The 18063-nt window shown below is 36.1% G+C and overlaps 1 protein-coding gene across 15 annotated transcripts in view; it reads right to left on the bottom strand.

Annotated features, from left to right (window-relative positions):
- Positions 1–18063, bottom strand: part of RALGAPA1 (Ral GTPase activating protein catalytic alpha subunit 1) — a 276848-nt gene that overhangs the window by 90020 nt on the left and 168765 nt on the right. For all 15 annotated transcript variants that reach the window (XM_021941133.2, XM_021941130.2, XM_021941131.2 and 12 more), the window contains 4 exons: positions 14547–14681; positions 13644–13827; positions 3729–4590; positions 2009–2080 (listed from right to left, as the gene is read on the bottom strand). In XM_021941133.2, coding sequence (XP_021796825.1) covers positions 2009–2080; positions 3729–4590; positions 13644–13827; positions 14547–14681 — 1253 coding nt within the window. The remainder of the gene's footprint in view (positions 1–2008; positions 2081–3728; positions 4591–13643; positions 13828–14546; positions 14682–18063) is intronic.

Raw genomic sequence — 18063 nt, 5'->3', positions numbered from 1 at the left:
CTCTCTCTCTCTCTCTCTCTCTCTCACACACACACACACACGGAGAGTTCTTACAATTAAGAAAAATTCTTAAATTGAAAACTAGAAAAAGAACACCAACAGATAATTTGAAAACAGATGAAAATTTCATACAAATATATGGAAAATATTAACATCACTAGCAAAAAAGAAAAAAATATTAAAGCGGTACCATGATCTGCTTCTCAAGCTATAAAGGTTAAAAAAGGGTGATTAGTATCCGGTGCTGGCCAGGTTGAAGTTATACAGGTGCTGTTATAAAATGTTGGTGAAATTACAAATTATTACTTAATAGAAGCAATTTCACAATAAACATGGCATGAACTATCCTGATACGATTGACCTCAATAATTCTACTGCTAGGACTCTATCATGTGGCAAGAAATTAAAAACAACTTAAATGTCCAACAGTCATAAAACTTGGCATCATAAAAGATTATTTTTAGGCTGGGTGCAGTGGCTCACAGCTGTAATCCCAGCACTTTGGGAGGCCAAGGCGGGTGGATCACGAGGTCAGGTGATCAAGACCATCCTGGCTAACATGGTGAAACCCCATTTCTACTAAAAATACAAAAACAAAATTAGCTGGGCGTGGTGGTGGGCGTGCGCCTATAGTCCCAGCTACTCAGGAGGCTGAGACGGGAGACTGGTGTGAACCTGGGAGGCGGAGGTTGCAGTGAGCCGAGATCGCTCCACTACACTTCAGCCTGAGCGACAGAGCAAGACTCTGTCTCAAAAAAAAAAAAAAAAAAAAAAAAAAAAAAGATTATTTTTGAAGAATATCTAAATGACTGAGGAAATGCTCACAATATAATACAACACAAAAAAACAAACAAACAAAAAACTTGGTAATATCCCTATGATTCCAGTTCTGTTTTATATTTTCCGTAATAACCAAATAATTATTCTAAGATCATTTTGAGAAAAGCTAAAAACAACAACCAAAACCAGTTAGAAATTACAGGAAGTGAGTAAAGATTACATTTCTCTATACATTTGGCAGTAAAAGGAATGAGAGATCTGGATAGGACTATAGCTGGAAAGTAGAGTAACTGAGGAAAATTTTGTTTTATGCTTTGTTTTGTTTAAAGGCAGATAACAAACATGTTTATTAAGAGGAACAAGAAGAAATATAACATAAAGAGGAGATAACTTTTTGAAGACGATCCTAAAGCAGGCAGAGATGGCAGAAAGCAGAAATACAAATAGATTTAAAAAAAGGCTTTTCTCAAACTGAAGGTGAGCAAGAAAAGATGGCTCAATACAGAAATTTTAAAGAAGAGAGGAGGAAGATAAAGAATTGTTTGATGTGGGAATGGTCTGAATCATCTTATATTCACTATGCATTCCTATGGCTTTTTTCAAACCTGCTTCCCAATCTGTCAGAATCACTGGATTTAATTAATGAGAGATGTGACTAAGGTTTGTCTAAATATGGGAAAAACCAAAGGACATTTTACAGGTCCAATTAGTTTTCTGTGGTTCAAAAGATGATTCTGAAATGCATAAAAAAGGCATAAACAAGCTGGGCGCGAAGGCTCATGCTTGTAATCCCAGCACTTTGGGAGGCTGAGGCGGGCAGATCACGAGGTCAGGAGATCGAGACCATTCTAGCTAACATGGTGAAACCCCGTCTCCACTAAAAAATAAAAAAAAAAAAAAAAAAAAAATTAGCCGGACACGGTAGCGGGTGCCTGTAGTCCCAGCTACTCCGGAGGCTGAGCCGAGATCACGCCACTGCACTCTGGCCTGGGCGGCAGTGCGAGACTTTGTCTCAAAAAAAAAAAAAAAAAAAAAAAAGAGGCATAAATAATTCAAAGATACCTAACATTCCATGCAGTCCTAAATTTTTCTTAAAAAATTATTGCTCAGAAAGTTATAAATCAATAACATAGTATTATACACTATTTAAAATATTATTCACAGTATTATTCTAAACAGAGAAATACCTGAGAGTTGCTAGTTATGTGAAGATTTTCCAACAACTTACCACTGCCTTGAATCCAAGTTCCTAAGTTCTCTAAGTAGCTTTTCATTTTTCTTCAGGAGATGAAAGCTCCTCCTAAACAGAGAGATTTATAAACATTTTCATCACCTTTGCAGTGAATGACATGACAGTCCCGGAAATACTTTCCACTCTACTCATGCAACTTTTATACTTTCTTGCCTTTTCATACTTCTAACACAAAGGAGAACAGACCCTAAAAAAAACGTAAAGAATATATGTCATTATTTCCACCAGGCCTTCATACATTTCTGCTAGTGGATCATATCAATTGGCCACTTCAATCTTTCCTTGCAGATGCTGTGAGCCTCCTAAACTCATATCTAGGAAAATGGATAAAAGTACTTTATAGGTTCTTTTCAAGAGTCTCATAAAAATGTGAGAAAGTTGTACCTCATGAGAAATAAAATATTCACAGAATCTAAATCATTACCAAGTAAGCAAGTGTAATCCAGATGGAATTTTCTTTCTTCCTTGTTTTATAATTTTTAGACTACAAAGCAGTGAATAATTTTACCAAATCCCTTCCGTGGGTGCTAAATATGTACAAATTATTTTCATAAAATCAATGCTTGCTAAAGTAAAATACAGCTTCTCATCTTTAATTTTTCCCAAGGGACAACATATGGACCATTCTACAGCAAAACAGAGTAGAATGAATTTATACGATAACTGAGTGGCAATTACCTATATTTGGTCATACCATATGGCAAACTGTTCCTGAGATATAACGTTTCCTATAAGGCAGAGGATATTCTTCTCTTCTAATAAATGGCTTCCCTATATTCCTTACTCCCTTCTAATAAGAGGCTTTCCTATAAGGCAGAGGATATTCCCTTCTAATAAGTGGAAGAGTTTAAATCAAGTAAGAGTATAAATACTAAGTAAACAAGCAGAACTCTATTTCAATGCTTGATATGCATTTGAATTACTTTAAGATTTGTTCATTGATATCTGAGCTTCCCCTCCTACCATAAATTGACAGAGACAATACATTACCACTCCTTCCACTACCTACAGGGTTGTGTGACATAGGAATTAAAACCTAAATGTATGTTAATAATGCTCTACATTAGTGTACAATGCCAGTGTTTTATGTACATTATCTAATTTAATTATTCCCAGTATGTGAGGTGGGAACTACTCTCAATTTGTAGACTGCAGCCTGAGGCTCAACAGTTAAGTAACTTTAAGCTAGGTCTTCTGATTTAAGCCTATTGTTCTTTTCATTTAGCTCCTACCTAACTTACTTGAATACCTCATGAGTTTATTGTAAGTTTTTAATAAGGTTTTGTAACATGCATCAGAAAAAAATTTTTTTTTAACTTCAGATTCTTTTTTTGATTTGATCTTGAATCTTGAGTTAATTTCCCTGATTCAAACTGGAAATAATCATATTGCGGTTTCTAAAAAAAAATTATTAGGCTTACAGGAAGGTTGAAAAATGAGCCATAATTTCTAAGTCAAATAGTTCTAGTAGTCATTTTGAAAATATTGATAATTTGCTGGATTATTTTATTCCTCTGAATCCCAATACAACTCAGTGGCCTCAAAAAAAAAAAAAAACTGCAAAAAAATGAGTCAAAGAACTAATTGGTAGATACAATTTAGTGAGGAAAAGAACAGAAAAGAAAATGCTTCATCAGAAGATGAATAAGACCGAAAAAAAAAAAAAAAAAAGAAAAAATTTCTCCCTTATGCTTACCGTTTGTCCCAGGAATTCATTCCCAATATACTAAGAAGCAATCTGCAATAATAAAATGCTGACTGAGGTTTCTGAGGTATTGGTTCATCTTGTTCCACAGCTTTCATGTTTAAGTCATTAAAGTGCTTCTCAACAAATTCTTTTTCTTCTGTATGTTGCTTAAGGATAGCATTAATAACATCATTTTCTTGTTTTTCAGAAATGCACACGGGTTGTGGAGCAGGAATATTAAGTGAGATTCCAGTTCTCTGTAAGCATTCAGGACTAGTAACACCCAAATACTGCAAGAGCTCATCAAGAACATCTTCTTCATCTCTTATTGTATCCCAAGTTGGTACAGTTTCTCTAAGTCTTTTAAACTGGAGAGAAAGTCCATCTTTTACTGTTGTATCTTCTAAGCATTCATTAGATGTTGGAGGCTCTTCTGGATTCTCTTGGTGAGACAACGAAAGCATCAAAGATGTAGGTTCTGACAAGCCACTTACAGGAGGTGGGCCATACAGTATAGCAGAATCCCATGAATATTTTCCAGAGAGATCACGTACTATGATTCTGACATTTGAATTGGCTGATGCAAGGCCAGCAGATAAACCTCCTCCAGGCATAGTCTCTTCTGATCTGATCTGGATACAGGACACTAAGGTTGTATTATTTAACACAAAGAACTGGATATTTGGACTCTCAAAGAGTTCAGGAGAAAGTTCAGTACTTTCACTGTAATGGTTGTCGTGATTTTCACACACCTGACTTGTTAGCATAGCAGGACCACCACTCATTGGATAATGGCCCAGGTGATTTACCAGATGTGTAATAACAGTGCGGGCTGCTATAGAGATTAATCCATGCTGCATTTGAGTTTTCACTGGAAATAAAAAATATAAATGAATGGGAATATTGCTGCTTCCTAGGGAATCATATGACAATGAAACATTAGACAATAAACAGGAATTTTATCACATTGTTAATATTTCCAATTTAGATTCCGTATCACAGTAATGATGGTAAAAAAAGGAGGAAAACCATTCTTTGATGAAGTTTTGTTTATAAGGAAGCCCTTTCTGAAATTTTTGCTAATGGGTCCATAATTTAAACCAAGGCCCTTATATATGGATCACTTTTGAAGAATCAGAAGTATTATAAACCAATCATGAAATCCCTAATGCACATTAAAAAGCCAAAGACGGCCAGGCGCTGTAACACATGTCTGTAATCTCAGCACTTTGGGAGGCTGAGGTGGGAGGATTGCTTGAGCCTAGGAGCTTGAGACCAGCCTGGGCAACATAGGGAGACTATGTCTCTATAAATAAAAATAATAATAGTAATACTAAAATTAGCCCAGCGTGGTGGCCACTGCACTCCAGCCCAGGTGTCAAAGCAAGACCATGTCTCCAACAACAACAAAACAAAACAAAAACAAAAACAAAAACACAATGAAATCTGTTCAACTGATAAGTTTCTTATCTCCATTAATAGATTCCAGATTCAGAGACAGTTTGTAGATGCCTTAAATGTCATTTAAATCTGACTTTCACAGATAATGTAAAAATGTTTCAGAAAAGGTGACATTCCAAGTAAACTCTGGGAATCAGAATAAATTTAAACAGCAAGTCAGTATAGCCAGTACCTGTATGCACAAGAGATTTTATTTTAAAAACAAAAATATTTGCTGGACCTACTTATATTTTTCTAAGGTATTCTTCAGGGTCAATGTGGTATAGTCTAGCAGTCAGTTATATGCAAGAAATATTTTTTTTCCTCAAGTACAATAGGGAGGAAAGAGGTAAGAAGCATATTCATACAAATAACTAAAAAATCATAGGAAACAGTTGAAAGAGAAAACTCAAAGAATATTAGTAGTTTAAGAGGCTTGGAAAGGCAAGATGCCCAATGTCAGAATCTGAAGAAGGAGGAAAAGGGAGGGGAGGGGGAGAAGGAAGACAGGGAACACAGAGAGAGTAATGGGGGAAAGGAGAAAGGAGATAGACAATAATTTGTCAAAGCCAACTAGTTAAAGACTGCCAATCTAAGGAGGGCTAAAGACTGTGATTCTGAGGGGTGTTGATGTGGAAGCCAGTTTGGGATTGAGTGGTGTCAGGAAGTGGGGACAACTAGTTGACTGTTGCCTTAATGCGTTTCATCTAACAGGTAGGAGGAGAGTTGTCTTTGGTAAAGAAGCATTAGTCATTCATGTTAGGATGTTTAGGTAGGGGTGTGTGTGTGTGTGTGTGTGTGTTTAAAACATTCTTGTCTCTACTTAATTTTAGACGTAATTACAGAGTGATTGTGTCTCTGTATTATTCCACCACAGTAACAGAGTGATCTTGTCTGAGTATTTATATTCTCTGACAGTTAATCAGTTGGGAACACTAGGGCCTGTCAGAACAAATAAGGATTTGTCACAATAAACACAGATTTTTAAAATTTTTTATTTTTTTATTTTTCAGATGGAATCTCACTCTGTCTCCCAGGCTGGAGTGCAGTGGCGTGATCTTGGCTCACTACAATCTCCGCCTCCCGGGTTCAAGTGATTCTCCTGCTCAGCCTGCTGAGCAGCCTGGGACTACAGGCGCACGCTGCCACACCCAGCTAATTTTTGTATTTTTAGTAGAGGCAGGGTTTCACCATATTGGCCAGCCTGGTCTTGAACTCTTGACCTCGTGATCCCCCACCTCGGCCTCCCAAAATGCTGGGATTACAGGTATGAGCCACTGAGCCGGGCCAGATACAGATTTAAGAATGTTCTGATTTACATACATGCCCAATTTTATGTGTTTAGTTTGATGACTTTTGGTAATTGTATATAATTGTGTTACCACCAACATAATCAATATGAAAAATTCCCTCACCAAAAAAGAATTTTTATTTTATGTAAACTATACCTCAATAAAGAAAAAAATTCCCTCATCAAAAAAGAATATTTTATTTTATGTAAAGTATACCTCAATAAACCTAACTCAAAAAAAAAAGGGAGACCAGTTTGTGCATTGATGGTATAATCACTTTAAAAGAGGCAAGAGAAAAGAATAGTCTTACATTTTCAAGGCTTTAGCCTTCAAGATTCAGAACCAATACCACTGGGTATAGGCAAACCAACCAACCAGCTCCTATGCCATTAATGTTAATACCATCTTCCCCAATTCCAAAAAAGAATAGTTTCCTTTGGGCTTTGGTTGCTTTTAAAATGTCAGAGTATCAAAATTTTAATTTCCCATTATCAACCAAGTTATATCTACATACATGTAAATATAAACATTTCTTAGTTTATTTATTGGTTTTTGTTTGACACAGGGTCTTGCTGTGTCACCCAGGCTGCAGTGCAGTGGCACGATCTCGGTTCACTGCAGCCTCTGCCTCCTGAGTTCAAGCAATTCTCATGCCTCAGCTTCCCAAATAGCTGGTATTACAAGCATGTGCCACCACGTCTGGATAATTTTTGTATTAGAGAAGAGGCTTCACCATGTTGGCCAGGCTGGTCTTGAACTCTTGACCCCAAGTGATCCACTAGCCAGGGTCTCCCAAAGTGCTGGGATTACAGATGTGAGCGACGCACCCGGCCAAACATTTCTTAGTTTAAAAGTTCCAATTAATGGCTGGGTATGGTGGCTCACACCTGTAATCCTAGCACTTTGGGAGGCCGAGGCGGGCCAGTCACCTGAGGTCAGTAGTTTTGAGACCAGCCTGGCCAACATGGTGATACCGTGTCTCTACCAAAAAATACAAAAATTAGCTGGGTGTGGTGGTGCCCACCTGTAGTCCCCGCTACTCGGGAGGCTGAGGCAGGAGAATCACTTGAACCTGGCAGGCGGAGGTTGCAGTGAACTGAGATCACGCCATTGCACTCCAGCCTACCCATAAGAGTGAGGCTCTGTCTTAAAAAAATAAAAAATAAACTAAATAAATAAAAGTTCCAATTATATTGAAATTTTTAAAAATTATTTTTATGATTGTTACTAATAACCAGCCATTCAACACTAGATTAATAACACTAAATGATTAACACTAATTCAATCCTTTGTTTTTAAGAATGTAAGCAAAGTAAAAAGTATTTTGAGCTATATGACAAGAAACAGCTTGAATCTAGTGTTTGCTTTCCCTTCCCTAATTGTAACCTAGAATATAAAAAAAGTTCACACTATAAGGGGATAATTTAGCTGGTAGTCCTCATTTTGCACATGAGGACAAATGGGTTTGCAAAGTTAAGTGATTTGCCTACCACAGGAGATGTCTTTTGCTTCCCAGCTCAGTGTTATTTCCCTCTTTACCACAGGTCTAATTTCCATACTTTTTTCTCTTTTGTTAAACTGTCTTTTTCTTTGTGAGATATGGAAACAATGAATTCAAAATTTATTTTTCTCTGTGTATAAGAACTTCAAAAATGTACTCCTTAGCATAAATTACTAAATAAAAAGCAAAGATCAATGGAAAAAAATCAAGACTAAATCAAATTTTAAATGGTAACAAAAATTACAACTAGTCATTTTTAAATTTTTAATATAGAAAAAGATTTTTCTATTCTTCACTCTCCCTTCTGAGTGATATACTTAAATAGATGACTCATTTTAAGCATTAAATCCTCTTTGCATAACATAGAAGTTTACATTCTGAAGAAGGGAAAGAATATAATTTAAAAGAAACAACCATAGAAAAGAGAAGAATCCCTGGCTTTGGCTTGCTCTGTGATTCATGATCACAAATACATAAGATTCCTTAAACTCCATTTTTCTGTAAGAATTGCATACTTATTTGTAAAGATGAGTTAAAAACTCTTACATACAAAACTGGAAATAACAGAAACAATAAAAAATCATTCAATTTAAAGAGCATTATAAGTAACATAGGTCTTATGAGTTTCTTTTTTAAACCTACTTATAAATAAACTCCAAGAATGAGCCAGGTCTTTCCCTAAAACATAAACCTCCAAGCCCAAGTACCAGTCCATCCCATATATCTTCTTCCCAAAGGTAGAGACAGTGAGTATGCAGTTTAAATGAGCTTTTTCACAAGTCTGTCATAATTACCCACATTGAAAACATGAAAAGAATAAATTTAAATCTCAGATATAGGTAAAGCATTTTCTGCCCTAAGTTGCTTCTCTAAATTCAGGATATATGTCTATATATAAATGTATAAAAAACTCTCAAATTGTTAACTGGGCACTAAATTTATTTATACTTATTTTTGAGCTATAAACTATACAACATACATATCTCTTTTCTACTTATCTACTAAGATATAAAGAAGACATGAATTTATCTAGTTTAGATATTTAAAATAAAATTCTAAAATAACCAGTCTTGTGAGAAAATGTAAAATGGAGATATCGATGCTTCTAAGGCTTTGTGTAAGTCTATTCAGGGTTGTCTTTTCAGATTGAGAGATTAAACAAACCCTACAGCATTTGCAGCAAACCCATAATTACAGGTTATTATGGCATACAAAAGCAGCAAGACATAAAAAGCTGCTGCAATTCACTGCACTGTAATAGAACACGCAGAGGAAGTTAATTTTGGCAAATGCTTTAAATATTAGCTTTGCATAATAAGTACAGGTGAAACTATAATTAGGACAGAATGAATCCTTTGGAGCCTCCTTTCACTCTGACCCGGCAAATGATGACTTTTTGCTAATAAGACTACTGCCATTTGACAAAAAGCCAACTTCACTACCTTGCTTTATTCTTTAGTAAATTTAATAATTACAGATACTCCTGCCAATAGTTCTCAAATCAGACTTGTTCAATCCAATACTGAGCTTATTAGCGACACTCAATGTTTAGAATTCTTTGGCCAAAAAAGTACTTGAAGATGATGAAATATGCCTTAGACAAGGGCACAATGATCATTCATTTTTGCCACATTAAAAAACACCCAGAGCATGTAGTCACTACAGACCAGAGAATTATGTGCTGTTAGCTCACAGCTGTTCCTAAAAGGTTCTGCACTTATCTGGTCCGTAAAACCTTTGAGGAAGTCCAAAGGGAACAACTTGATACATTTAGAGAAAGGCACTGCACAGAGTATTTGATATCAATATTAAGCTAATCTATTCACATATTTTCCTTTGTTTCTTTTACAGTGACTGTTTGATATTGGTACGGTAAGTTTTGTACAAAATCTAAAATTAAAACTTCCTTTGACCTAAGCAAACTCTATTGCTTTGTTCAAGAAACATACTCTGCTGTCTTGAATAAAAACTGCCATTTTATACCTTAAATGTGCAGAGGTCAACTAGTATTTTCACATAACCATATTTTAAAATAAAATAAACACGGTATCTTATTATGTTAAATCTAAAAATATAATTTTAAATTGCTTATATAAACTTTGTCTATTTTTTTTTTTTTTTGCTTTATACTGCTTGTTATACCTCTTTTATATTTGAGAAACAATTTAAATCTTAAATTCCTATTTCATAGGGTATTTATGTTCCAGACAAACTATCTGTACCTTATGGTCAAACCAAAACCCTAGCTCAACTTTCTTGGCCTCTAAGTTCATACTTTCACTTTCATTGTATGCCATCAATCCATTATCATGGACACATCTTAGATGTTTTATTCATTTGTATCTATTCTACCTTTAAAAATCAAACTTTTCCTTACTAGCCCACTCTTTGACCACAACCTCCTAGTGTAGTGACTTCCCAATTGTGTTTTGTAAAGTTCTTGGGGAAGGCCCTTAGAGATGGACAGGAAAGAAACTGTTAGTACCCCACGCCTCCACTCTGCTGTGGTTCTATTTTTTTAAAATTTCCAAACTGAGCTTCCTTATAAAATTTATTTGAAGAGGTTCTGCTACCTAAAAAAAGTTTTAAAAATAACTGTCCTAATATACCAATGATGCTCTCAGTGGTTCTCAACTGTGGCTGCATATTAGTCACATGCAGAGCTTTAAACAATCTCAGCAAATCCCAGATTAATATATCAAAATCTCTATGGATGGGACTGGAACATCAGTATTCTAATATGCAGCCAAGGCTGACAACCACTGCTCTAACTTCTTATTACCAACCATATCTACTTTATGACTCTCTAGATCACTCTATTTTCTCCCAACTTAAAGCTAACCACTTCCTGGCAGCAGTTTGATCCTCATCAAGCCTAGGTTCCATGGCTAAGCTGTATACCAATATTCTCAAATCCACAGCTCCTCTGTATTTCTCTGCCACACCCATCTTACTAATTGTTGATAGGTGCAACCAAAACTTTGTGAGTTTTGTTTTCTCTTAGGCCCTCAGTAACTTCTGTCAATTATCTTAATTACTTAAATCTTCTTCTTCTTTCTGGTCTGGGAAGAAGGGCTAATCCTAGCACCTATACTTTCTAGCTCATCCCCTCACGGACTTCACTCTATTAATGATACCCTTCCCACTTACTTTCTTCTCAGCTTATAAATAAGTTCAACTCTCTTCATCCCTAAAACTTTTAACCCTAAATCATCCTTTAGCTTATCAACCGTTTTACTGCATTTTTGTTTCCTTTATTTACTTATTTTTAAAGTCAAGCTTCTTTAAAGAATACTTTCCATGGATGACTCCACTGTCTTTATTTATTTATTTATTTTTAAAGCCGGAGTTTCACTCTTGTTGCCCAGGCTGGAGTGCAATGGTGCGACCTCGGCTCACGGCAACCTCCGCCTCCCAGTTCAAGTGATTCTCCTGCCTCAGCCTCCTGAGTAGCTGGGATTACAGGCATGCGCCACCACGCCCTGCTAATTTTGTGTTTTTAGTAGAGATGGGGTTTCACCATGCTGGTCAGGTTGGTCTGGAACTCCCGAACTCGCGTGATTCACCTGCCTCAGCCTCCCAAAGTGCTGGGATTACAGGCGTGAGCCACTGCAGCCAGCCAACTCCACTGTCTTATTTCCTGCTTGCTCCTCAAACCACAGCCATCTGACTCTGCCTACTTCTCTGGTGAACTAAAGCTGATACATTTGTCATTACCTTTGTACTTGGTCTATCATTTAACACTGTTGGCTAACCTTTTAAAAGCTTTCTCGGCCGGACGTGGTGGCTAACGCCTGTAATCCCAACATTTTGGGAGGCTGAGGCAGGCGAATCACGAGGTCAGGAGTTCGAGACCAGCCTGGCCAATATGGTGAAACCTGGTCTCTACTAAAAATAAAAAAAATTAGTTGGGCGCAGGGGCGCATGCCTGTAGTCCCAGCTACTTGGGAGGCTGAGGCAGGAGAATCACTTGAACTCAGGAAGCGGAAGTTGCAGGGAGATGAGATGGCGCCACTGCATTCCAGCCTGGGTGACAGAGTGAGATTCCATCTCAAAAACAAAACAAAACAAAAAACAAACAAACAAAAAAACTTCTCTTGGTTTCTGAGAAATTACTCTCTCCTGATTTTCCTTCCTTTCCAATGTTTTCTTCTCAGAACCCACACATGTAAATATATATTCCTAACAAAGATCTCTCTAAGATCTAGATTTGTATATACAACTAACTGTCCATTAGATGTTTTCACATGACTATCTAGTAGGTCCCCCACACTAAACCATTTCCAACTGTCCTACTAATTTTCCCTCCCAAATCTGTACTTTCTCTAATATTCTTACTCTAGTAAGATTATTCTAGTTTGGGGAAAATCTAACCAATCTCCAAGTCAGAAACCTATTTTAGATTCCTCTTCTCTTTACAAAAGCCTTCTGACTTTACGTCCTACATACGTCTCAAGTTCACCTTGTCCTTCCATTCCTACTATCATTCTTCAGTAACTCAACAAAAAATTTAGTTTAAGCCTTCAGCAACTGTTGCTTAACCTATTGCAACAGCCTCAGAATTGGTCTCTCTGCTTCTGAGTTAACTGGCCAAATCAATCTAATATACTAGGAGTCAGTAAACTTTTTCTATAAAGGGCCAGATAATAAATATTTTTGGTTTTGTGAGCCACACAATCTCTGTTACTCAATACTGCTGTTGTTATACAAAAGTAGCCATAATGACAATATGGATGTATAACAATAAAACTATAAAAACAGGCGGTAGGCCTGGGCCATAATTTACCAACTCCTATAAAATACTATGATCAAAAGTGCTCTTAATATAAATTATATCATGTATCTCCCCTTCTTAAAACCTTCAGCAATTGCTGGGTTCCTCTAGTTTACCTCTATATCTTATATATACTTCTAGTGTTATACTCATATTATAATGTTATTTGCTTTTATTATATCTTTCTCTTCTATCAGAGAGAGAATGCTCTAAATGTAGAAACAACGTGGCTTAAAAATGTTACTGAGTTAACTATGTACTAAGTAAGGATTGTGCAAAGGGCTTTACATATATTATCTTACTTAGTACTTAAAAAAAACCTTAGAGGAAACTAGTGTTATCTGCATTTACAAATAAGAAAACAGATACTCAGCAATTGAGAGTCAAAATTCAGGTCAGACTCCAAAGCTAAATTTTTTATTCTATATAAATTCCATTATATTCAAAATATCAAAAAGAACTTCTGAGAATAGTTTAGCCAGAAGTACATGTTGAGTATCCCTAATCTGAAAATCTGAAATCCAAAAATTTTGAGTGTTGACATGATGCTCAAAGGAAATGCTCATTGGAGCATTACAGATTTTGGATTTTCAGATTAGGGATGCTCAGCTGATAAGTATAATGCAAATATTCCAAAAGGTTAAAAAAATCCCAAATCTTTAACACTTCTGGTCCCATGCATTTCAGATAAGGAATACTGAATTTGCATAAAAGGAATGTCAACATATAATATTAGTAATTGTGCATGTGAAGTTATTTCTTTAGTTAATAATGAACTTGTGCTATACATACATGGTTAAACAACTACAAAGTAAGACTACTCTCCTTCTCCAACATTTCCACCCATGGCCTCAAGTTATATACCTTGAGAGAGAGAACCCAAGCAACAATATTGTCCTGAAGAGAATTCATGTTACCTTCTGTTACTGGCTGGAGTTTAGAAGATCGTTCTGAGTCAGGAGAATGCAGAGGTTCAGGCTCTTTCAGACTTTCCAAATGCATAAAAGGATCATAATCTACAGATGCCAAATCAGAGAGGCTCATGGGAAAATACCTTGGATTGCTAAAACACTGAGCTCCATAAACACACCCATGTAAAACCTGAAAATACAGGGGAAAAGAAAACACCCAGTTTTACTTAAGAAAAAAAAAAAAAGATAAATAAATAAAAATTAAAGGAACATAAAAATCAACCGGTAACACAAGAGCTTCGCAAATATTTTAAATATTTTAAAACATTAGGCCGGCGTGGTGGCTCATGCCTGTAATCCCAGTGTTTTGGGAGGCCGAGTCAGGTGGATTACCTGAGATCAGGAGTTCCAGACCAGCCTGGCCAACGTGGCGAAACCCTGCGTCTACTAAAAATACAAAAATTAGCCAGGTGTGGTGGTGGGTGCCTGTAATCCCAGCTACTCAGGAGACTGAGGCAAGAGAATTGCTTGAACCCAAGAGACGGAGGTTGCAGTGAGCCGAGATTGAGCTATTGCACTCTAGCCTGGGTGACAAGAGCGAAACTCCGTTTCAAAAAAAGAAAAAAAAAAAAAAAATCAAGGTAAAATTCAATACCTCTTACAAAGAATGACTAAAATTTAATTATACTCATATGTAACAATGATCTAATTCCTCTCAAAATTTTGCAGTGAAACAACAGTATCTTGTAGGAAGTACTTTTAAATTACCCTTAGGCATTGTAAGCTAAATCTGTGTCCTTAGAAATTTTCTAGCTCTAAAAGAATAAAAATGTTATACTGAGAAATGTTATTTCTCTAGGTTTTAAAAACTCTTGGTTACCAAATAAATAATAAAGCAAGGAAGTTTACCTTATAAATGCAATTGAGAACAGATTTTTCTGTTTTATCACTTTCTGCTCCCGTAGCATGAAATGGTTGGAGCAGTGTCTTTAGAGGTAAGGCCATGATCCAGTCCAGAAGGCAGAGAAGTAAAGATACTACCAACTGTAACAATAGGATAATTATAATTGCACATTCATAAAATATACGCTTCTTAAAAATTCGTTTTCTTATTCTTGAGTTTCCAAAATTTGTTTCTGTAATCAACCCTAAGTTCCACTATTAATATTTACCTAGATCTAACTGATTTTAAGATATTGTATATGAACATTATTGTGGGTTTCTCTTTCATATGTCAGGGCAAGCATAATGAAACAGTAAGTATAATAAAAACAGAAATGTTAAAATTAATATAAAAACAGCAAGCTTAAAAGACAACACATATCAATTAACTATACTTACTTCATTGCTCAAGGAATGGAACACAAATGGAAGTCCATATATATTATAATCACTTCCACTTTCCTTTTCTAACTTAACAACATCTCACTGAATATCCTGCCAGTAAGACTACCTTAAGTACTTTTTGAAATTGTTACTCATTTTACTAAATGAATCTACTGAACACGTTTTTTTTTCTTTTTTTTTAAGAGACGGAGTCTTGCTATATTGCCCAGGCTGGCCTTGAACTCTTGGGCTCAGGCAATGTTCCAGCCTCTGACTTCCAAACAGCTGGGACTACAGGTGCACACCATCATGCCTGGATGGACACTTTTAAACTAATGAATGCTATAAACAGGACACTTTTTATACAAAATGAGGAATAAAATAGCAGAATTCATTGTACTAAAGCATCACAAATAGTATCATGAAACTGACAATGAAATAGCAACAAGAGACCTGCTAATCTTTAAAGACAAACTCTCCAACTCAAGTAATTCTGGTCTACATTTCCTAACATATCTTCCAAAAAAAAAAATAAATAAAATAAGGAACAATAAGAAGGTCCAATAAAACCTCACAAAACCAACAGCTTCTGTATTATCAGAAGACAAAGGACATCCAAACTCCAAATTATCTATTTTTTTAATTTTTATTTTTGAGACAGTATTGCTCTGTCACTGAGGCTGGAGTGCAGTGGCATGATCTCAGCTCACCGCAACCTTCACTTCCTGGGTTCAGGTGATTCTTGTGCCTCAGCCACCTAAGTAACTGGGATTATAGGCATGTGCCACTGTGCCCAGCTAAGTTTTGTATTTTTATGAGAGATGAGGTTTTGCCATGTTGGCCAGGCTGGTCTCAAACTCCCAGCCTAAATTGATCTGTCTGCCTTGGCCTCTCAAAGTGCTCAGATTACAGGCATGAGCCACTGCACTGAGCCTCAAATTATATGAGAAAAATATGAAGCAAATCCCAGCACCTTTCTCCTATTCTCCCATTGCAGGTTTTCATGAAAAGCAAGGGTAGTTTGGGAAAAACTGAAAGAGAGAAGATGGTAACTTGCTGTGAAACTAAGACTGATCTAAAAGCCTGCCAGAAAGAGAAAGTCCACCTTAAGTGTGAGAATATTTAAAAAGTTTACTGGTAGATCAGAGTAGTGAGTAAAAAGAAAGGATGCAGAAATACACACAGGAAAGGTAATGCTTAGGGGGAGAGACAAACAAACCCAGATGCGAAGACTATGATAAATACCTAACTCTTCAATGCCCACACACCGATGAACATCGACAAACATCAAGACCATCCAGGAAAACATGACCTCACCAAATGAATTAAATAAGGCACCAATGACCAATCCCAGAGACAGAGATGTGACCTTTCTGACAGGGAATTCAAAACAGCTGTTTTGAAGAAGCTCAATGAAAGTCAAGATAACACAGAGAACAAATTCAGCATCCTATCAGATAAATTTAACAAAGAGATTGAAATAATTAAAAAGAACCAAGTAGAAATTCTGGAGCTGAAAAATGCAACTAGTATACTGAAGAATGCATCAGAGTTATTTAATGGCAAAATGGATCATGCAGAAGAAACAATTAGTGAGGCTGAAGACAAGCTATTTGAAAATACACAGAGGAGACAAAAGAAAAAAGAAGAAAAACAGAATAAAACACACCTATAAGAACTAGAAAAAAAGCACCAAAAGGGTAAATCTAGAGTTACTGGCCTTAAAGAGGAGATAGACTGCGACATAAAGTTTATTAAGAGGGATAAAATCATAGAACTTCCCAAACCCAGAGAAAGATATGAACACTCAAGTACGAGTAGGTTATAGAACACTAAGCAGATTTAATCCAAATATGACTACCTTAAGACATTTAATAATCAAACTCTCAAAGGTCAAGGATAAAAGAAGGATTATAAAAGTAGCAAGACAAAAGAAACAAGTAACATACAATGGAGCTCCAATACATTTGGAGGCAGACTTCTCAGTAGAAATCTTACAGGCCAGGAGAGAATGGCATGACATATTTAAAGTGCTAAAGGAAAAAAAAAACCTTATTCTAAAATGATACATCTGGTGAAAATATCCTTTGAACATGGAGAAGAAATACAGACTTTCCCAGACAAACAAAAGCTGAGGGATTTCAAACACCAGATCTGTCCCACAAGAAATGCTAAAGGGATTTCTTCAGTCTGAAAGAAAAGAATGTTAATGAGCAGTAAGAAATTATCTGAAGGTCCAAAACCCACTGGTGATAGTAAGTAAACAGAAAACCACAGAATATTATAACGCTGTAATTGTAGTGTGTAAACTACTCATATTGAAGTAGAAAGATGAAAAGATGAACCAAACAAAAATAATAACAACAACAATTTTTCAAGACATGGACAGCACAATAAGATATAAATAGAAAGAATAAAAAGTTACAAAGCAGGGGGATGAAGTTAACATGTAGAGTTGTTATTTTCTTTTTGCTTGTTTGTTTATGCAGTCAGTGTCAAGTTGTCATTAGTTTAAAATAATGGGTTATAAGATATTACTTGCAAGCCTTATGGTAACCTCCAATATAAACACATACAATGGATACACAAAAAATAAAAAGCAAGAAACAAAACCATACTACCAGAGAAAATCACTTTCACTAAAAGGAAAACAGGAAGGAAGGAAAGAAGGATGACAAGCCTGAAAAACAGCAAGAAAATAAATAACAAAGTGGGAGGAGTAAGTACCTACTTATCAATAATATCACTGAGGCTGGGCATGGTGGTTCACACCTGTAATCCCAACACTCTGGGAGGCTGAGGTAAGCAGATCACCTGAGGTCAGGAGTTTGAGACCAGCCTGGCCTGCATGGTGAAATCCTAAGACTATTAAAAAACTAAAAATTAGCCAGGTGTGGTGGTGTGTGCTTGTAGTCCCAGCTAGTTGGAAGGCTGAGACAAGAGAATCGTTTGAACCCAGGAGGTAGAGGCTGAAGTGAGCTGAGATTGTGCCACTGCACTCCAGCCGGAGTGACAGAGTGAGACTCCATCTCAAAAAAAAAAAAAAAAAAAAAAGAAAGAAAGAAAAAAGAATAAAAAATAAAAACCACTGAATGTAAAT

This window comes from Papio anubis, chromosome 7 (genome assembly GCF_008728515.1).
Source record: "Papio anubis isolate 15944 chromosome 7, Panubis1.0, whole genome shotgun sequence".
NCBI classification, from domain to species: Eukaryota; Metazoa; Chordata; class Mammalia; order Primates; family Cercopithecidae; genus Papio; species Papio anubis.
The sequence above is the reverse complement of the archived record's forward strand: the minus strand, read 5'-3'. Positions and strand labels throughout refer to the sequence as shown.